The 22,607-nt window shown below is 42.1% G+C and overlaps 1 protein-coding gene across 1 annotated transcript in view; it reads right to left on the bottom strand.

Annotated features, from left to right (window-relative positions):
• The window catches only part of CCDC149 (coiled-coil domain containing 149), a 156,657-nt gene extending 136,326 nt beyond the window's left edge, over window positions 1-20,331 (bottom strand). Inside the window, exon 1 of the mRNA XM_006899280.1 lies at window positions 20,277-20,331. Coding sequence (XP_006899342.1) covers window positions 20,277-20,331 — 55 coding nt within the window. The remainder of the gene's footprint in view (window positions 1-20,276) is intronic.
• Window positions 20,332-22,607: the final 2,276 nt, after the last annotated feature.

The following is a 22,607-nucleotide window of genomic DNA, read 5'->3' as shown; positions in this document are numbered from 1 at the left end:
ACCACCCACAGGATATTTCAAGGGAAAGACAGCTATGTAAAGACAGAGGTAGAGATAAAAGGAAGCATGAATGCCAAGGCAAGCCAGGTACTACTAAAAGCTAGAAAAGGCAAAGATGTAACTGTACAAAGATCAGTAAAGCAATTCCCAGAAAAGAGTACAGAGTCCAAGAAGGAAGGTAACTCTTATCTACCTGCGAGGGACTATGGACGCTGTGAAGGGCAGCATCAGGGTCTAAGTGGTTGTTGTTTTGTGCTGGCGAGTCAACTACCACTCATATCAACTCTATGCACAATAGCTCTGAACGCTGCTCTATCCTGATCCAATCTCACTGTCTCTGACACACCTGCCCCCATTACCCCAGGTACGGTGTCAATCCACAGCATCCAGGGTCTTCCTCTTCTGCATTGTCCTTTCACCCTTCCAAGCACGATGTCCTTCTCCAAGGACTGGTCCCTCCTGGAAATATGCCCAAAGTATGTGAGACAGAGCCTCAAAAATCGTTCCCTCCAAGGAGCTGCTCGGCTTCTCCCTCTCATGGATAGAACTGTTAGCTCTCTTGGCAGTCCATGATATGTCCAATACTTTTTTCTACCACAACAACTCAATGGCATCAATTCATCTTCTGTCATCTTTGGTCATAGGCCAGCTGTCTGATGCATAACAAATAACTGTGAAGATCATGGCCTGGATCAGGTGCACCTTAGTCTCTAGACTGACATCATTGGTATTACACACAAGCACAGAAGTCTCTACTGAGACTCACCCACCTACCCAGGTTTTGAAGCATTCAACCTCAGCAGTTAGTTTTTCTTAAGGTATAGAGAATATTCACATTTTTATGCAAATAATACATGGCTTCTACTTTTGATTTCTAGCCACTCCCTTCCCTCATCCCAAATATTTTTCTAAATGCACTATGCTCATTTTTATAGCACCATGTAAGAAAAAAAATTGACATAATGGTGCTTATAAAAATATCTGGAAGATGAGGGTAGGTGTGGACACAAAAAAATAGAGAAATTACTTGAAGAGCAATGGTGTCATTCTGGAGACTAAGGTGTGCTTGATACAGGCCATGGTCTTTACAATCACTTGATATGCATTAGAGAGCTGGACAATGACTAGGGAGGATAGAAGGAGAATTGACGCCTTTGAGCTGTGGTGCTGGAGAAGAGTATTACCATCGACTGCTAAGAAAACTAACAGGTTCATCCTGGAGAGGGTTAAGCCAGGCTGCTCCTTGGAGGTGAGGATTCTGGGGCTTTGTCTGACATACTTTGGTCATGTTGCAAGGAGGTACCAGTCCTTGGAGAGGACTTCATGCTCGGGAGGGTGGAGGGACAGCACAGTAGAGGAAGACCCTCTATGAGGTGGACTGATTCAGTGACTGCGGTAATGGGGGTAGGTATGTCAGAGACAATGCAATTGGCACAGGATAGAGCAGGGTTTAGGGCTAGTGTACATAGGGTTGCTATGAGTTGCAGGTGACTCGACAGCACATAACAGCAACAACAACATTTGACATTTAGTTTAAAGTACTGTAGAACACTGATTTTAAAAACAAACAAAAAATCCCCATTACCAAGTTAATCCCAATTCACAACTCCCTTCTGTCAAGTTTCCCAAGCATTACGAGAGGAGACTGCTCCTGTTTCTTCCAAGCAGTGGCTGGTGGATCCAAATGGCTAACCTTTCAGCTGGCAGCTCAATGCACTACATCAAAAGAGCTCCTGATAAAATGAAAAACACTCATTGCTGTCAAGTTGGAACCAACTCATAGCTGACCCGTGTTCAGAAGTGTTCAGAAGTTATAAATCGCACAGGAGGAGACTGTCCATCTTCTTCCTAAGGAACAGCCGATGGATTCTACCTGTCAGCCTGCCCTTGGGCTGGCAGCTTAACTTCATATGCACTAGATCACCAGAGAACACTGTCAAAGTGTAAGAAAATAAACTCACACTATTTCAATATTCAGGGATGTTTATAGGCAAAATCTTGAATGATCCAGGAAACATCTTAAGAGGATAGATATACACAGTCATAGTAAATAAAAAGAACTGGATGATATGAAATATTTTAGGAAATACTATATAATCAGAAGAAGGAGTAATGAAAGGAAGAATTCCAAGCTGCACTGAAAGCTCATAAAGTTCCACGAATGATGGGTTACCAACTGAAATGTTTCAAATGACAAATCAGCCCTGGATGTGCACCAGTCTCACCAGTCCATGCCAGGAAATTTGGAGGACAGCTATCTGGTCAACCGGATGGAAGAGACCCAAGTTTGTTCCAATTCCAAGAAAGGTGATTCAACGGATTGTGGAAATTCTTGGACAATACCATTAATATCAAATGCAACAAAAATACTGCTAAGATCATTAAAAAAAGTAGCTTAGACAGTACACAGACATGGGCTGCCAGATGTTCAAACTGGATTTAGAAGAGGCCAAAGTATCAGTGATATCACTGCTGACATCAGATGGATCCTGGCAGACAGCAAAGAAAACCAAAAGAATACCAATTTGTGCTCTATTGATTATGCAAAAGCATTTAACTGTGTGGATTATAACAAACTTCTAGCTAACACCTCTTTCATCTCTATTCATCATCCAGATCTCAGACGCATGGCAAATGATCAGAAACACTGTGGGCTCACTCAAATACTGACATCATTGTTGTTGTTGTTGTTGTTATGTGCCGTGGAGTCATTTGCGACTCATAGCGACCCTATGCACAACAGCCCTAAACCCTGCTCTATCCTGTGCCAATCGCACTGCCTCTGACACAACTGTCCCGATTACCCGAGTCACCGAATCAATCCATCTCATAGAGGGTCTTCCCCTCCTGCACTGTCCCTCCACCCTCCCAAGCATGATGTCTTCTCCAAGGACCTGTCCCTCCTTACAACATGTCCAAAGTATGTCAGACAAAGCCCCAGAATCCTTGCCTCCAAGGAGTAGCCTGGTTTAACCCTCTCCAGGTTGAACCTGACATCATTACTCTTCAATAATTTGGAGAGGTCCCGAACTGCAGACTTTCCCTATAATACACATCTCCTGATATCTTGACTGCTAGTACCAATGGTGTTAATTGTGGATCCAAGTAAGATGAAAATGTTGACAATTTCAATCTCTTCTCCATTCACTATGATGTCACCTATAGGTCGAGCGGTAAGAATCTTGGTCTTCTTGACGTTGAGATGCAATTCATACTGAAGGCTACATTCCTTGATCCTCTGAAACAAGTGCTTCAAGTCCTCAGTTTCAGCAAGCAAGGTTGTGTCATCTGCATAATGCAGGTTATTGATGAACCTCCCTCTGATCCAGATGCTACATTCCTCTTCATAGAGTCCAGCTTCTCGAATAATTCACTCATCATACAGATTAAGTATGGAGAGATAATACAACTTTGCACACTCCCTTCTTAATTTTAAACCATGCAGTGTTCCCCTGCTGATTTCACAACAGCCTCTTGGTCTAGGTAAGGATTTCACATAAGCACAGTTAAGTGCTCTGGGATTTCTATTCTTCTCAATGTTAGCCACAACGTATTATGATCCATACAATCAAATGCTTTGTGGATGAATTGATACCTTTGAGCTGTGGGGTTAGAGAAGAACGCTGAACATCCCATGGACTGCCAAAAGAACAGATAGATATGTCTTGGGGAGGGTGCAGCTGGCATGCGCTTCACCTCACATACTTCAAGCATGTTGCGAAGAGGGGCTGTTTCTTGGAAAGGGACATGATGGGTGGAAGGGTCAGTGAAGGAGATGAAGACCCTCAATCTGATAGATTGACACAGGGCCTGCTGCAAAGAGCTCTAATGTGTCAGGAAGTGTGAAGATGATACAGGATAGGATGGGGTGCAGATACGCTGTTCACAGGGTTGCTATGAGTTGTATTCAACTCGATGACACCTAAAAACAACACAACATGACTAACACTGGGAGAAGAATGGGAATTCCAGAATACTTAATTGTTGCTGGCATGAAATCTATACCTAGCTCAGAGGCTGTTTTATAAACAAAGCAAGGGAACACTGATGGTTTAAAATGAGGACAGGTGTGAGTTAAGGTTGTGTCCTCTCTCCATATCTATTTAATCTGAACACTGAGAAAATTATTTGAGAAGCTGGACTCTATGAAGAAGAATGTGATGTCAAGACAGGAGGAAGGTTCATCAATAATCTTCAGTATGCAAATAGTACAATCTTGCTTGCTGAAAGTTAGGAAGACATGAAAAGCTTGCTACAGAAGATCAAACACTTCAGCCTTCAATATGGATTGCATCTCAACATGAAGAAAACAAAAAATCCTCACCCCTGGACCTATAGACAACATCACGATAAATGGTGAAAAGATTGAAACTGTCAATGACTTCATCTTACTTGGACCCACAATCAATACACTTGCTATTAGCAATCAGGAGATCAGGAGACTTATTGTACTAGGAAAGTCTGTAGTCAGAGACCTCTTCAAATTACTGAGGAGCAATGATGTCAGTTTGAGGACTAAGGTGTGCCTGGTTTAGGCTATGATCTTTTCAGTCACTTGCTACGTATCTGAGCTGGACAATGGATAAGGATGAGAGAAGAAGAACTGATTGACGCCTTTGAATTACAGTGTTGGAGAAAAGTGCTCAATTTTCAAGTGCCAAAAGAAAAACCAGATTTGTCTTGGAGAAGGTGCTGCCAGAGTGCTCCGTGGAAGCAAAGGTGATGAAGCTTTACCTTATATACTTTGAGCATGTTTCTAGGAGGAGTTAGTCCTTGGAAAGGGACATCATGTTTGGAAAAGAGGAGGAACAGCGAAGGAGAGGAAGACACTCAACCAGCTCGACTGACACAGTGACTGAAGCAAAGGTCTTGAACGTGTCAGAGATTGTGAGGAAGGCACAAGATAAGATAGGGTTCAGATCTGTTGTTCATAGGGTCAGTGTGAGTAGTACTCAACAGCACTGAACAACAACTACACATACAGAAAATGAAGTCACATCAAGACCAAGGTGAAATATGAGAAGGCCACCCCTGGGCTGCTCGTCCTTCTTGCTTACTCTAGTCCAGTGAAGTGATTGCTAAGACTTATTTCAGGTGAATAATTCTTATCAGTTGAATTCACTTTTGAACGCATATATCTTAGGCTAAAGCTGTATTTATAAAATGACTCAATGGAGTGTGACTCTTTGAGAGGAGAGAGTTCCACATTAGACTTCCCCATAGCTTCACCTCTCTTTGCCATGACCTCAATTCAACTATTACCACTGAGTCAAAACAGACTCATAGCTGCCCCTCTAGTAGATTCTCAGAGGCTGTATGACTGCCCATCTTTCCAAAGAACAGCTACTGGGTGCAAACTGCCTGCCTTTGAGTAGACAGTGTAACACACTAGGCCACCAGAAGGAACCCAAGAAAATCACATTTCAAAATCACCCATCATGTGCTAACAATACAGATTATTGAGCTCCTGCCCAGACTTTAGTACTGGAATTTCTGGAGGCTAAGCTGAAGAATCTGCATTCTTATTCAACACACAATTTGAAAACTCAGGATCTGGAGGCCTCAAAGGTAAAACCCAACTAAAATGATCTGGAGAAGCTGAGAGACCAGTTTGAAATCCACAAGTTCAAATGCAAGGCAACCATCAGAGTTAGTCTCATGGGGTCTGCTCGAACTTTCCTGGCAGAGAGAGGGTTTGATCAAGTAACAGCATGGACTCTATTCTCAGAAACACTCACTGCTGTAGAGCTGGAATCCAGATAGCTGATCTTTCTTGGGTTTCTGAGGCTATAAATCACATGGGAGGAGATTGCCCATCTTATTTGCAAGGACTTCTGGGTAGATTCAAACTGCCAGGGAGGTGTGGCCTGTATATACAGAGTCTCATTAAGATAACACAAGAGCTGAACTCACTAGACACCCATGTTTACTGTAGTATTATTCACAATAGCAAAGAGATGGAAACAACCCAAATGTCCTTCAGTTGGTGAATGCCTAAAAAAATGTGGTACATCCACACAGTGGAGTATTACACAACCCTAAAGAAGGAAAATAATTCTCAAAACACTGTACAACATGGATGAATCTAGAGAAAATCATGCTGAGTGATACAAGTCCATTTACTAAGGGGCTTTTTTTCTATAAGACCATATTATAAAAAGCTAAGGAAAGACTTTAACAAAGTAATTCTGAGATGGCTATTGGGAATGAGAAGAAAAGTTTATAAGTTTTAGGTGCCAGTGAGTCAACATCACATAGTTACCCAAAGCAAAAGATATGAGATGGAGAGGAGAAAGGATCAAAAGTTAATGCGTAGATAAGTTGAGTTGACACTGATGTGTCAAATGTGATAATGGTTACCCATGGCGGACAGTGTTTAGTGGAGCTCCCCAATTAAAACAAGCTTGGAAGCAGGAGTTGCATCCACTTGCAAAATAGCTTGCCTCCAGAAACCCTATGACCTTGGAGAAACCATGAAAGTTACACACATGTTCAGGTGTTTTGTTCATAGGGTTACTATGAGTCGTCGACGACTCGACGGTACTTAACAACAACATGGAGAGAGCTCTGTTGGCCTAGTGGATAGTAAAGTGATACTACCAAGCCAAAGGTGGGTGATTTTAATCTGCAGCCCTCAGGCCTGGTTTTAATTGTTTTGGTCAAACATTCTTCCAAGTGGTATAGCACTGGTCTGTTCATTTGCTGTACAGAGATAACTCATGGTTGCTGTGATGCCAAACACTGTGACACTGATGTGTCAAACACGATAATGGTTACCCATGGTGCACAGTGTTTGGTGGAGCTTCCCGATTAAAACAAGCTTGGAAGCAGGAGTGGTATCCACTTCTGAAGTAGCTTGCCCCTGGAAACTCTATAAACGTGGAGAAATGATGAAAATTATACAAGTGTTCAGGTCTTTGGTTCATAGGGTCACTATGAGTCTCAATGGCACTTAACAACAACAACAACACAATTATACTAAATAATTGTAGTTCATGTAATTAAAATGTACACACAGGATTGAATAAAAAACCAATACGGTTTGTAAACTTTGATCCAAGTGATGATAAAATTTTATAATACAGGAGGTCTGGTAGCAACACTGCATTATATGCTGTGCTGCTAATGGGAAAGTTGGTGTTCGAATACACTAGGTGCTCTGTGAGAGAAAGATGGTCAATCACCTCACATAAAGATTTATAGCCTCAGAAACTCAATCGAGACTCCCTATGAGAACTTACACCAACAGTGTGGTTTTGATTAAGATAAGGGTTGGGAATCCTGGGTAAGTAACACTTCTTACAGAAAAATCAAAGAGTACAGTCTTCAATATGGATTATATCTTAACATCAAGAAAATAAAAATCCTCACCATTGAAACAATATGTAACATCATGAAAGAGAAAAGATTAAACTTTCCAACGATTTCATTTTACTTGGAACCACAATCAAAGCCCATATAACAGCAGTCAAGAAATTAAGATATGTTGTGCCGGGAAAATCAGCTGTCAAGGATATCCCCGAAGTGATAAAGAGATACAATGTCAGTTTAAAGACTAAGATGTGTCTACTCCTAGCCATAGGCTTTTCCAGTTACTTCCTATGCATCTCCGTACAGTGGAGTGGTCTCTACACAGTGAGGTGGTCTAGTGCTCTGAGCAGGTCGGTGCAGGTGGTAGGTTGGTCCAGGAGGGAGGACCACGACTGTCCTGCTGTATGAACAACAGCCCACTGTGTGGACACTGCCACTCCTGTGCCAGGATCACCAATATCACAGGGGAGTGGAGAGGAAATGGGAGGAAAAATGTGGTGGGAGGCTTGAGCCAACAAATCAGAGTTGGCTGGGGTCAGGGGATAGGGGAGGCCAGGGAGGCAAGGTGAGAGAACTGAGCTGGATGCTGGCAGGGCAGGGTGAGAATGGAAACACAACACGTGAACCAAAGAGGTGGGCTCCGAGGACCAACACCTGATCTGTTACCTGCATACTCTCATCAGCTCTTTTTGGTAAAATATTTGCCTATCAAATATTGCTCTAAAGCTGACCACCCAAGTTAAAACAGACTAAGGTGAAGGATTTATCACCCAGTTCTGAAACAGCAGACCTTCAAAAACGCTATGAACAACAGAGGACACTTCGATTATTATACTAGCAGATATGGGAATAGAGGCTAGACTTCGTAATGAGAACCACAGAGGAGAAGGAACAATTCTAAACAGACACTAGTGACTGGAATATGGAATGTGAGTGAGAAGTATGAATGCAGGAAAATTGGACAATGTTAAGGAACAAATGGAGCACATATAAATACTGACATACTTGACAGGGGAACATTGCATGGTTTAAAATTGAGGAGGGAATTTCTATGTTCAGCTTTTTTTTTTAATGTTCAGCTTTTTGAGGAAGCACAAAACTGCCTTCCAGAGTGGTTGTACCATTGTACAATTCTACCAACAATGTAAAAGAGTTCCTGTCTCACCACATCCTCTCTAACATTTATTAGCTGCTGTCCTGTTAAACTCTGCCACTGCTACTGCAGATGGTATTTCATTGTGGTTTTGATTTGCATCTCTCTTATTGCCAGTGACTTGGAGCATTTCTTCATATGTCTGTTGGCCATTTGAATATCTTCCTCTGTGAAAATTATTTCAATGTCTTTTACCCATGTTGTAATAAGGCTATCAGACTTTCTCTTGGGGAGGCCCAGGAGTATTATATAAATTTTCATTATGAGACTCTTGTCTGCAATAGTATTGTCAAATGTCTGTTCCCAGTCAGTACGTTTTCTTTTCACCCTGTTGGAAAAAATTTTTTATAAACACAGGGTTTTAATAAACACAATCTTTAGAAGGTCCCATTAATCAATTTTATCCTCTTCAGATTGTACATTTCTGGCTGTGTTTGGCAATCTCTTTTTATCATAGACTAGAGCTTCTAAGCTTACATAGAACATAGGAAATTCCACATGACCCAGCTATTCCATTGCCTGAAATATACCCCAAGAAAAATGAGAACTGAGGCTCAAACAAAAATTTGTACATCACTGTTCATAGTAGCATTATTCACCATTGCAAGAACATGGAAACATCCCACGTGTCCAACCACAAATTAATGGATTGAGAAGTTGTGGTACATTCATACAATGGAAAACTACAAAGCACACAGGAGTAATCATCTTGTAAATTACTATCTAACTTGGGAGGGACAGGAGAGCATTATGCTAAATGAACTAACTCAGTCCCACAAGGACAAATACTGTATAAAACCATTATTGCAGAATGAGTATGAGGATCCAAGGTAGGGGGTGGAATGGGTGAATAGACGGGTGAGGATGGAGGGGAAGGTGTTAAGCATAGGGTTGCATAATTTGATGGATGGGTAGGGTGAAGGAAATGAGAAGGATGTTTTGTGAAAATCAAAGTATTCAAACTTTGTAAATAAATCAGAGTTAATATCAAAAGAAAAAATGAGCAGGGAGTATGTCAGGATCGTATATTCTCTCCATACCTATTCAAGGTATATGCTGAGCAAATTGTCTGAGAAGCTGGACTCTATAAAGAAGAGTGTGACATCAGGATTGGAGGGATATTCATCAATAACTTGTGTTATGCAGATGAAACAACCTTGCTTTCTGAAAGTGAGGAGGGCTTGAAGCACTTGTTGCAGAAGATCAAGGAGTGCATCCTTCAGTAAGTATTGCATCTCAATGTCAAGAAAACAAAGATTCTTACCACTGGACCAACAGACAGTGTCATGATGGATGGAGGGGGGATTGAAACTGTCAATAGTTTCATCTTGATTGGATCCACAATTAACATCCTTCGTAGCAGTAGTCAGGAAATAGGGAGATGCATTGCACTGGGAAAATCTGCAGTTAGGAACCTCTCCAAATGTCAGTTTGAGGACTAAGGTGTGTCTGATTCAGACCATAGGCTTTCCAATCACTTGTTATGCATCTGAGAGCTGGACAATGAATAAGGATGAAGATGAAGAATTGATTGCTGTGGTTTTGAAGAAGAGCACTGAACACCCTGTGGATAGCCAAAAGAACAAACAGATATGTCTTGGAGAGGGTGCAGCCCAAGTTCTCTTTGGAGGCAGAATGATGAGGCTTCATTTCACATACTCTGTACATGTTTCTAGGTGGGGCTATTCCTTGGAGAGGGACATGATACTGAGAAGGGTGGTAGGATGGTGAAGGAAAGGAAGACCCCCCAAGCAGGTGGAATGACACGGTGACTGCTGCAATGGGCTTTTGTGTGTTTGGAAGTGTGAGGATGGCACAGGATAGAACAGAGTTCAGATCTTTTGTTCACAGGGTTACCATGAGTTGTGCTTGACAGCACCTAACAACTACAACAGGCACCGGTGAAATGAAATGGGTTGGTAAGGGACATTTTGATTAGACAGCCATATGATCTGCTATGCTAGCAATGAAAAGATCAGGAAAAATGGAGTGGCATTAAATAGTTAAAAAGACCATTTCTAGATCCATCTTGAAATACAACGCTGTGAGTGACAGGGTAATATCCATATGCATTCAAGGAAGACTTGTTAAGACTACTATCATTCTAATTTATACACCAACAACCAGAACCAAAGAGGAGGAAATAGATGACTTCTTTTGCAATTGGAAATAGATCAAACATGCAACCAAGGTAAATTAGTAATAATTGGTGACTGAAATGAAAGTTGGGAACAGTGAAAGAGGATCAGTAGTCAGGAAGCATGAACTTGGTGACAGAAATGAGGCTGGAGACAGAATAAGAGAATTCTGTACAATGATTTAGTCACTGAAAATACCTTTTATAAGCAACACAAAGACTACACAGATGGACCTCTCCTGATGGCCTACACAGAAAAAGATTCATTACAACTGTGGGAAAATTGTTAGAGAAGGTGAGTACCAGCTGTGAAAACTAGGCCAGGTGCTGACTGTGGAACAAACCATCAACTACTCATATGCAAGTTCAAACTGATGTTAAAGAAAATAAAATCCACTGCATAAGAACCAAAGTTTGATATTGGGTCTACCCCACCGGACTCGAAAGACCATCCCAGGAATAGGTTTAATGTCTTGAATACTAATGAGTGAAGACCAGATGAACTGTGGGAGGATATCAAGAATATCATCCATGAAGAATGCAAAAGGTCATTACAAAAATGGAGGAAGAAGACAAGGCCAAGTGGTAAATCAGAAGAGACTCTGAATATTGCACTAGAGTGCCAAGAAGCCAAAGTAAAGGAATAAAATCACCATGTTAAAGATCTGAGCAGAAGATTTCAAAGGGCAGCGTGGGAAGACAAAGCGAAGTATTATAATGAAATGTGCAAAGAGCTGGAGTAGGAAAATCAAAAAGGACAAACTCACCCAGCATTTCTTAAGCTGAAGAAACTGAAGAAGAAATTCAAGCCTCCAGTTGCAATACTTAAAGATGCTGGGGGCCAAATGGTGAATGACTCAGGAAGCATCAACAGAAGACAGAAGAGGTACATAGAGTCACTATATCAAAAAGAATTGGCTGACACAATAATTTCATGAAACAGCATGATCAAGAGGCAATGGTTATGAAGGAGAAAGTTCAAGCTGCTCTGGAGGAATTGGCAATAAAGTGAGGCCCCAGGAATTGTCAGTATATCAATTGACATATTTCCACAAATGAATACTGTCCTGGCAATAAGAGAGATGCAAATCAAAACCACAATGAGATACCATATCACTCCAGTAGCCATGGCAGTTTAACAGGGCAGCAAGTAATAAATGTTGGAGAGGATATGGTGAGATAAGAACACTTATACACTGTTGTTAGGATTGTAAAATGATACAATCACTCTGGAAGGCAGTTTGGTGCTTCCTCAAAAAGCTGAACATAGAAATTCCATATGACCCAGCTATTTTATCGCTTGGAATATACCATAAGAGAATGAGAACTGAGGCACAAATGGAGACTTGTACACTAAAATTCATAGCAGCATTATTTACCATCACAAGAACACGGAAACAGCCTAGACGTCCAACTAAAATCCCAACTAAAATCAAATGGATTGAGAAACTGTGGTACATTCACATGATGGAATACTGAAACAATCATGTTGTAAATTACCACCTAACTTGGGAGGGACTGGAGAGCATTATGCTGAGTGAAATAATTTAGTCCCAAACACTGTTACAAATGCTGTGTAAGACAATTATTGTAGAATTAATATGAAGGTCCAAGGGCAGGGGGTGGGAGCAGAGAGGTGAAGACGGGAGGGCATTAATCATTGGGTCACACAATTTGATGGGTGGGGTTAAGGAAATGGGAAAGATCTGATATTAAAAATAATGAATTAGAAATTTGTAAATAAAGCAGTATAAAATAAAAAAAATGCTGCCCTGGACGCACCCACCAGGTTGTGCCAAGAAATATGGAGGGCAACCACCTGGGCAACCGACTGGAAGAGGTTCTATTTGTTCCCATTCCAAGAAAAAAGGTGATCTGACTGACAAAGTGTTGAAATTATTGAACAATATCACTAATATCACACGTAAGCAAGATCCTGCTGAAAGCTATAAAAAAATTAATGACTGGAATACCAACCATATCAACAGAGTACTGCCAGAAGTGTAGGCTGGGTTTAGAAGACATTAGGGACTAGGGACATTATAGCCAATGTTAGATGGATCCTAGCTGAAAGCAGAGAGTACCAGAGGAATGCCTGTCTTTGTTTCATTGACTATGCAATGACATTTCACTGTGTGGATCACAACAAAGTATGGCTAACTTTGAGGAGAATGGGAATCCCAGAATACTTGATTGTGCTTATGAGAAACCTATACACAAATCAGGAGGCAGTCATCAGAACAGAGCAAAGAAATACGGCATTGTTCAAAATCAGGAAAGGTGTACACCAAAGATGCATCCTTTTCCATCTATATGTGAAACAGATTGTCCAGGAAGTTGGACTTTATGAAAAGGGAAGTAGGATCAGAATTAAAGGAAGACTCATCAACAATATGCAACAACATGCATTATGCACATGACAACCTTGCTTGCTGAAACCGAGGAGAATCTGAGGCATTTGCTGCAGAAGGTCAAGGACTGCAGCCTTCAATATGGATTGAAGCTCAACATCAAGAGAAAAAAAGATTCTCACCACTGAGCCAATTGGCAGCAACATGATAGATAGAGAAGAGACTGAGATTGTTAAACAGCTTCAGCTTGCTTAGCTCCACAATCAACATGCTTGGTACCAGCAGTCAGGAAATCAAAAGACAAATTGCTTTGGGGAAATCTGCAGTCAAGGACTTCTCCATAGTACTGAAGAGCAACAATGTCAATCTAGAGAGTAAGGTATGTCTAATTCAGGTCATGGTCTTTACAATTACTTGCTCTGAACCAGAGAACTGGAGAAGGATTATGGATGACGAAAGAAGAACTGATGTCTTTCAGTTGTGGTTCTGGAGAAGAGTACTGAGCATACAGTGGACTGCTGGGAGAACAAACAGATCTGTCTTAGGATGAAACCAGGCTGCTGTATTGAGGCAAGGATTGTGAAGCTCTGTCTCACGTATCTTGGGCATACTGTCAGGAGGGACCAGTCCTTGGAGAAGGACATCATGCTTGGGACCAAGGGTGGAAGGACAGTACAGGAGAGGAAGACCCTGGAGGAGATGGATTGACTCAGCGAGTGAGGGAATAGGGGTAGATGTGTTGGAGACAATGAAGTTGGAACCAGATAGAGCTGTTGTGCATAGATCCCCATGAGTCGCAAGGCACTCAACAGCACATAACAGCAACAACAAACTATGTCTCTGAAAGTTGGGCAATGAATAAGGATAAAACAAGAACCAAGTCTTCGATCAGTGGTGTTGGAGAAGAGTACTGAATGTATCACGGACTGCTAACAGAACAAACAAGCCTGTCTTGGAGGAAGTGCAACCAGTGTGCTCCTTGAAATTAAGGATGGTGACTTTTTAAAAATTTGTATTATTATTAATTTTAATGAAAATTTACAGATATTTTGGATTTCCATTCATTCATTGTTGCATTTTTCTCCCTGCCCATCCCTCCCCTCCAGTTCGTTCTTCTCTTTGAAAAGTAAAAGAAAAATTCTTTCAATGTTATACAATCCTCCCCCACCCCCGCCAAGTCCACTCCACTATGCAGCCTTTGTTCTGGACTCCTGTCATGACAATAATAGGATGGTGAAATTTCCTGTTATCAATTCTTTGGACTTGTTTTCAGAAAGACCTTTCCTTGGAAAAATGCATCATGCTGGGACAGGAGGAGGGTCAGAGAGCAAGACCCTCAACAAGGTGGATTTACACAAGGACTGTAACAAAGGGTTTATCAGAGATCAGGATGATGCTGCAGGACCGAGCAGAGTTCAGGGTCGTTGTTCACAGGGTTGATATGAGCTGTAGGCAGCTTGACAGCCCTGAATAATAACAATGCTGAGAGGTGTACAGTGAGCACGCCAAGGAAAAAGCCAGGATATCCTGTTCTCCCTTCTAACTAATGATGTTTTAGATTCGGTGATGGAAGCTGTTAGGATGTCCTGTTTCCTATCCTGCCATATGGGAAATAAACCACAGAAAGATTGGAAGTAATGAAAAAAGATTATGACAACTTTTTCTATGAAGAGCTGGCAGCTCTGAAGAACCAGTAAATGTTACTCATTTGAGGGAGCCACAATCTTAGAATATAAAATAAAATAAAAATATAGGAGAATCACATTCTTCTGCTTGGTAGATTTAGACTCCCAAAGAAGGACAGGAGACAATGAAGGAGGTGGACACCAGAAAACCACCAGCCTCCCTCCAGAGGTAAGACTACAAGAAAACCAAACCCACTGGTGTGGAGCCAATCCTGACATACAGCGCCCCTCTAGGTAAGAGGAGAACTGCCCTCTGTCCAAGGGTGATCCTGACGGCAGCAGACTCCCACATCTTTCTCCCGAGGAGTGATTGGTGAATATATATCACCTACCCCTTGGTCACTAAGGGGTTACATTTGGTTACACAGTGCTTAAATACTGTGCCACTAGGGCTCCTTGAGGTGAGTCTAGAAATGGGCTGATCATGAACTGTCATGATGCGGGAGAGCCATCAAGCACAAAGAGCGAAAGAAACACTTCCTGGGCCTGTTGTCTTCCTGGAGAATGAAGGCTCATAGGCTCTCCTCCAACTGCAGTCATTCAGTGTTACCACCATTGTTCCAGAACATCAGTCCAGCTCACATAACCCAAAACACTCAACTGTCTCTCCGATGACTAACGTGTGCTTGACCCAAGCCATGGTCTTTTCAACCAACTCAAACACATGCAAAAGTTGGATGACAGAAGTAGACATAAGAACTGATGTCTTCTCACTGTGGTGTTGGCAAATACTGACTATATCGTGGATATTCAAAAGGATAAACTAATCAATTGTGGAAGAAATGCAAGCAGAATGTTTTTTAAAAGCAAGGAGAGTGTGGCTTTTCCTCTCATGCTTTTGATATGTCATTAGAAAAGGACACTAACTGAAAAGGACCTCATGGCTGGTCGAGTCAGATGAGCAGAGAGAAGCTCGACAGCCTCAGCCATGGACTCAAAACCAAGGTACACCAAGCCAGCACAGAACAGGCAATGTTTCAGTCTATTATGCATAAGGTCGCGGTGGGTTGGAGCCAACCTGAAAGCCAGTGACAACAACAATAGCTTAATACTTAGGATCAAGCCAGCTCAATGGCTTCCAAGGACTGCATGACAGTGGCAGTTCCAGAATCTTGCCCAGGCAGGGCTTCAGGACAGCCACTGATTGGAAGGAGTGATGTGACTGAAACTGTGATAGTTATAGCAATGTGTGTAAGTTTATCACCAAGATGGTAGACTCTCTCCAATGATCCCAGTCCTCCCTTCCTTCCAGGCATATGGCAGGATTGAGCTTTCTCATTACTTGGAGTTAGAAGAACCATCAACTTCCTGATAAGAGAGGATTCAAGGAGACATAACTCTTCTTAAGCAGCTCTGGCGGTGGAATCGATAGAGAGTTGTACTTCTAACCCAAACGTCGTGCTTCTCTGGAAGATCAAATCCACCAGGGGCTCTGCAGGAGGAAAATGGGCAGTTACCTCCCTTTATGATTCACAGCCCTGGATAGCCAATGAAGAGTTGTTATGAGTCAGAATTGATACAATGGCAGTGAATGTTAGTGAGAAGTCCCATCCAAGGTAGAATTATCCAAGAGTCAAGGTTTCAGTCATCAAGCTTTCTCTTCACTTGTTGCAACAACTGTTGCTCTTAAGGTAACCTCAGAAACAAAACATCTTGGAAGGGAGTCAACCCAAGAAGACAGGTGCTCTGGAGAATCACCTGGATCTTCAGGGAACTTCGTGGGATAGACACATAGCATTAAGCTACTGAGCTTTGCAAACTGTTATGAAAGCATAATTCAGCCCACTCTGACCAATCCAGTGGCAAAGAATGTGAAGATGGAGATGGATGCAGATTATACTTCGTCACAGGTCTGCTTCAGCCAAGTCTCCAACAATGAAATGAGGGGACATCGTCGTTATTACTATTTGGTAATAACAAAAATGTTTTGTGACATATGCTTTACATGTATCCACTCTTTTAACAACTCAATGAGGTCGCTATGTTATATTTTATAAATAAAGTTTAAACAAAACAAAACAACAAAAACACCACTCTCACTGAGTTCACTCTCACCCCACATCATTAATGGGTTCTGAGGCTGTAAATTGTTGCAGGGCAAGACTGCCTATCTTTCTTTCTTGGTGCACCTGGTAGACTCTAAAATGTTAGCCGCCCAGTCGATACATAAGGAACTGTGCCACCAGAATGCCAGAGAAATTACAAAGTGGGGCTTTAAGGGAAGAGTTTACATACTGTGTGGCAAGGGATGGGAAAGTCAGAACTCGAACCCAGATCTTTGCAGAGTAAAGCCTGTGTAACTCTGATTCCTAATAACCTTATCGTTCTGCTGCAGAGGATAAAACGATGCAATGAACAACTGCAATAAGTATGGAGCTGGCTACGACTTAGCAAACTAAGAAAGGAGAATTCTGAATCTGGCTATATTTCTGGACATAAATAAAAGGGTAAAGCCTTTCTCTCTCCACTCTACTCTAAACCTCATGAACCAGCTTCTTTCCTCAGCTGTAAGGCATGAAGGAAGGAAGGGGGGGAAACAATACACAGGCAGGCTCTCCTTCAGCCCTTGTAAGCAATTAGGATTCCAACCGCTTAAAAGCAATGGGATAAAACCAAATAGTCCCCCAGACAGAACTGGAAAGCTAGTTTCTCAAAAACAGCTAGCTAGCTTTATGTGCATTTTCTACACTTTGGGTTGATTTTTCATTCAGTAAGATTTCCATCAGTATGGAGGGTGAAGAGATTGAGATAGTTAACAGTTTTAGTTTACTTGGCTCCACAATCAACACTCTTGGTAACAGCAGCCAGAAAATCAGGAGACAAACTGCATTGGGAAAGTCAGCTGTGAGGGACCTCTCAAGAGTACGGAAGAGCAACAATGTCAGGCTGGAGACTAAGGTGCACCTGACCTGGACTATAGTCTTCACAATTACGTCCTATGCATCAGAGAGTTGGACAGTGACTAGGGACGACAGAAAGAGAATTGATGCCTTTGAGCTGTGGTGCTGGGGAAGAGTGTTGAATATACCATGGACCTTGGAGTCAAGGATTCTGAAGTTCAAGTGACATACTTTGGGCATGTTGCAAGGAGGGACTGGTCCTTGGAGAGGGACATCACATTTGACAGGATGGAGGGGCGGCAAAGAAGAGGAAGGAGAGAGAGGAAGATCGATGAGATGGATCGATTCTGTGACTGGAGTAGTGGGAATAAGTGCATTTGGAATGGCTAGGCTGGCACAGGATAGAACAGCATTTAGAGCTCTTGCACATAGGATCGCTATGAATTGCAAGCGACTTGATGGCACATAACAACAACCATAAGATTTCCCAGGTGCCTTCTATGTGCCAAGAGAACTCTGGTGGCCTAGTGGTAAAGAGCTGTACTGCCTACCCATAGGTAGGTGGTTCAGGTCCACCAGCTGCTCTGGGGGAGAAAGATGAGCAGACTCCTCTGGGGCTGATTCACAGCCTCTCAAAAACTGCTGGAGGGTCAGATACGAGTCAGTTCTGATTGAACAGCAATGGGTGGGTATGGGCACATGTGCCGAGCACCTAAAGGAGAATTGCTTCACTTTAAAGGATAAACAATGCCTGGATCATGAAATTTTATTGCCATAATCCTTTTAAGTTGCTCCAGAAACCTTAACCAAAATAAACAAAAGAAAACAAAAATCTCTACTGTAGTCCAATAGACAGCAACTCATATGCCGTAAAGTACAACTGATCCACAGTTGTTTTCTTGGCTGTAATCTTTGTGGAAGCGTATCTGCAGGTTGAGGTTGAATTTCCAACTTTGCAATTACTGTTCCCGTTGTTAGGTGCCATAGCATTGGCTCCAACTCACAGCGACCCTGTCCTATCCTGAGTAACCCATGAGATAGAAACCTTGTCCCGGCTCAAGCCATTCTGCCCATTGCCATTGTGCACAAACCTTTTGTTGCAATCACTGTGTCAATTCACTCATGGAAGGCCTTTCTCTCCTGTGATGTTTGGTTATTAGTTGAGCTTAAACAGCTTGTGCCACTCAGGAATCCTCTGCTTGCTGTGTGCTGTCAAGTCAGAACCACCTCACAGCTGACTCTCCAGCTGGTTTTCAGAGGCAGTTAATCACAAGGGAGGAGACTGCCCTTCCTTCTTCCACAGAGGAGGTAGTGAATTTGAACTACATGGCTTTGGGATTGCAGCACAGCTTCTTAACCAGTAGGCCACCATAACTCTCTCAGGAGGCCATAAGAAACTCCGAAAGTTCTAAACTGTGAAACTGTTTTCTATCTTATTATGGGCATAAAAAATATATATTGTGGGTTTGGCTCCAGGTCATTACAATAAAGTGAACATCACAAACAGGTAACATGAAGATGTTGGTTTCTCAGGACAGATACAGTTTATGTTTACATGGTGGTAACAGTAGATGTTTGGGCAACTAACCTAAAGGTCACTCATTCAAACCCACTATTTACAGCCCAACACTTATGGCAGTCTTGTTTCATAACAGTGGTGTTATGCAGTATTTGTCCTGTTATCACTGAGATATTTCACTCTGCATGATATCCTCTAGGGTCATGCATGTTGTGTAATATTTTATGAGTTCTTTGTTTTTCAGTGCTGCATAGTATTTCATTGTGTGAATATACCCAAGTTTTTCTATCCATTCCTTTGTTGATGGGCACTTGAGTTGCTTCCATTTCTCTTCTATTGTGAATAATGCAGCACTAAACATGGGTGTGCATATATCTTTTGGGGTGGCAGCTCTGGTTTCTTTAGGGATATATTACTAGTAGTGGAATTGCTGGTTTAAATAGTAGTCCTATTTCCAGCTGGTGAGTGGGTGGGGGTGTGGTAGGGAGCAAAATGTGAAAGAAAGAATCAATGAAAATCCAACTTTTCTGTAAACTTTCATTAAAAATCACAATTTCAAAAAGAGAAATATTTACGGCATTGGAAACCCAAAGGAATGTTACCATGAGTACAATCAGTTGAGAGCAGCACCTAGCAGCCTTCTCCCATGTGATTTACAGCCTTGGAAAGTCAGTGGAGAGCCAGTGCTGATGCAATGAGTTACGTGTGCAATCAAGTTATGAAAAAAACCTGAAATACTTCCAACATGTGACTAGAAACGTAAAGTGAGTATCTGCTGTTGGAAAAACTGCACAGACTTACTCCATACAGTGCTGCCATAAACCTTCAACTTGTAAAAACAGAATAAAGGGGAGGGGGGAACAACAGAAGACATCCCAGCAATACTGCAAAGTGCAATAAAGTAATGTGCAATAAGATACGGTCTGCCTGTGTTGATCTAAGCTTATGTGGGAGTGTTTATGGTCTTTGTCCCACTTGGTGTGAATATTATACATATGCTGAAGGAAATTCAATGTGTTCACTTCCCTAGACTCAGCTGCGTACAGCACATGATAAACAGTACAGAAAATGAATTTCCTTTCACTTTCCCAAACTCCCTCATCTGCAAGACATCTGGATCCCAAGGATTTGGGATGTGGTGTTGTTGTTGTTATTGTTACGTCTGATTGGGTCAGAACTGACTCATAGCTGAGCTTCCAGCGAGTTTTCAGAGGGGTAAATTGCACACAAGATGGTCCATCTTTCTCCAGCAGAGCATCTGGTATATTCAAACAACGTACCTTTCCACAGCTCCTCATTGCCATAATCCTTGGGTACCTGTTCCCAGAGGCTCATCCTGTCTTTCACCTTTAGAATCAGTACAGAATTTGGGAGCTGAGATAAACTCACTGATCACTCAAGGGCCCTGTATAATCCATAGGATTGGGGATACTGAACCTGAATTTCAACAGAAAGTTGCCTTTGCAAACTTCCACGTGGTCTTGATGACTTATGTATGACTAAAATCAAACTGTTCTCAACTGGGAATTGTCTAGAACATTTAGCATTCATTAGATTTCTATTTATTTCCCCACACAGCTTAAGGGGAAACTACAATTATGTTAAATGTAGAAAATGTTCAAAATTGCCATAATCTTTGGGTGCCTATTCCCAGAGCAGCCTCTTCATGTCTTTCACCTTAAGAATTAGTGCAGAATTTGGGAGCTGGGATAAACTCACAGATCATTCAAGGGACCTGGTAAGGTGTAAAGAACAGAGTTCTGGACTCCTATGTCTGAAAGCTGGACAATGACTAGGGATGGGAGAAGGAGAATTGATGCCTTTGAGCTGTGGTGCTGGAGAAGCGTGTTGAATATACCATGGACTCCTAGGAGAACAAAGAGTATAGTCCTAGAGGGGGTGAGACCAGGCTGCTCCTTGGAAGCAAGGACTCTGAAGCTTTGTCTGATAACACTTTGAACATGTTTCAAGGAACGACTGGTCCTTGCAGACGGACATCATGCTTGGGAGGATGGAGGGACAGTGCAAGAGAGGAAGACCCTGGATGAGATGGATTGATTCAGTGACTGGGATAATGAGGGTAGGTGTATCAGAGACAATAAGATTGGCACAGGATAGAGCAGGATTTAGGGCCGTTGTACATAGGATCACTGTGAGTTGCAGGTGACCTCACAACACATAACAACAACTATATTCCACAGCAATGTTTTCTAAACTGGAGGTCATGATATATTCACTTAGTTAAGACACGAATTCAATTGAAACTCTTATTTTCTTAAAAATATTAAATAACCAACCTGTGGGGGGGGATTAAATAAACACAACAAAAACAAAGCAAAATATCACAGCTGTGTGTTTCACACAGCAAAGGTCAATATTGTTTCACCAAATGCCTGCTCTGTACAGAACAGAGCTGTGCTATTAATCCATGGCTGGGGGGGGGGCCTCTCTCGTGGCTCAAAGCCACCAGCGGCTCCAAAGGAGGAAGACGAGCGTTCTCCTTCACTGTGATTGAAAAAGCCTTGGAAAACCGACTGGAGGGTCAGCAAGGAGTCAGTTCCAACTTAACAGCAATGGGTTTGAGCGAATATGGATACACATTTATGTTTATACTAACACGGGCATTGTGGACTGTCACTTTATTTCTCCATCGGTTTCATTCAAGAATCAATACATATTTTGTTTTCTAACATTCACTGCAATGGATCATGTCGTTTGCTACACTATCTCACCCAATCCTCACTGTACCTTGCCTTTCCCGCATCCTGCACACCCATCTGCTAATGTCTGCTATTCTCTCCCTTCACTCCCATCTAGCAATATAAAAGTTAGGACAAACTTTATCAGAAGGCAACTTAAAAGAAAGACTTTCAATGAGTCGGTGGCAACAATTGGCTTCAGCACAGCAGAGACTGTAAGGTTGGTGAAAGATAGAGCACGTTTTCACTCTGCTGTTCGCAGGGTTGCTGTGAGTTGTAGTCAACGCGATGGCACCTAACAGCAAAACCATCAGCAGGCACCCTATCCATTTATTTACTCATTCAACAAATATCTACTGAAAGGCATCTAGAAAGGCAAGGGTGGGGCTGGGAATGGGTAGTGGACAGGGAGGAATGCTTTAGCAAGGAGCTGATGCTTGAAATGAGTTTTGAGAGATGAGTAGGTGTAAAAGGCACAGAATAAAGGCCATTATGTAATGGAAATAATTACCTCGTTCTCTGGGACTAAGGAGCAGCTGATTAATTAATACCCGCTCTGCCTACCTCACTGAAGTTACTGGGTGCTTGAAGAGAAACGTGCTAGGAGAACAGTCAAAATCAACCCTGTTGCTGCCAAGCTGATTCCAACTCACAGCTCCCTAAAGAGCGGAACAGAACTGCCCCTGAGGGTGTGCTGGGTTATCATTTTTACAGAAACAGACTGTCACATCATCTTCCTAAAGTGGAACTAAGGTTTCAAACCACTGACTTGGTTAGAAGATGAGAGATTAACCACTGTGCTACCAGGCCTCCTTCAAAAGCCAATAGGCTTCACGTACTGTTAAAAACTAAAGTTACAGCCAAAGGCGAGTGATTGGGGTCTACCAGCTGCTCCATGGGGAAAAGATGGGA

This window comes from Elephantulus edwardii, unplaced genomic scaffold (assembly GCF_000299155.1).
Source record: "Elephantulus edwardii isolate Elephantulus edwardi_28Jun2011 unplaced genomic scaffold, EleEdw1.0 scaffold00251, whole genome shotgun sequence".
Taxonomy (NCBI): domain Eukaryota; kingdom Metazoa; phylum Chordata; class Mammalia; order Macroscelidea; family Macroscelididae; genus Elephantulus; species Elephantulus edwardii.
Note: the sequence above shows the minus strand (reverse complement) of the source record. Positions and strands in the feature narration are given on the sequence as shown.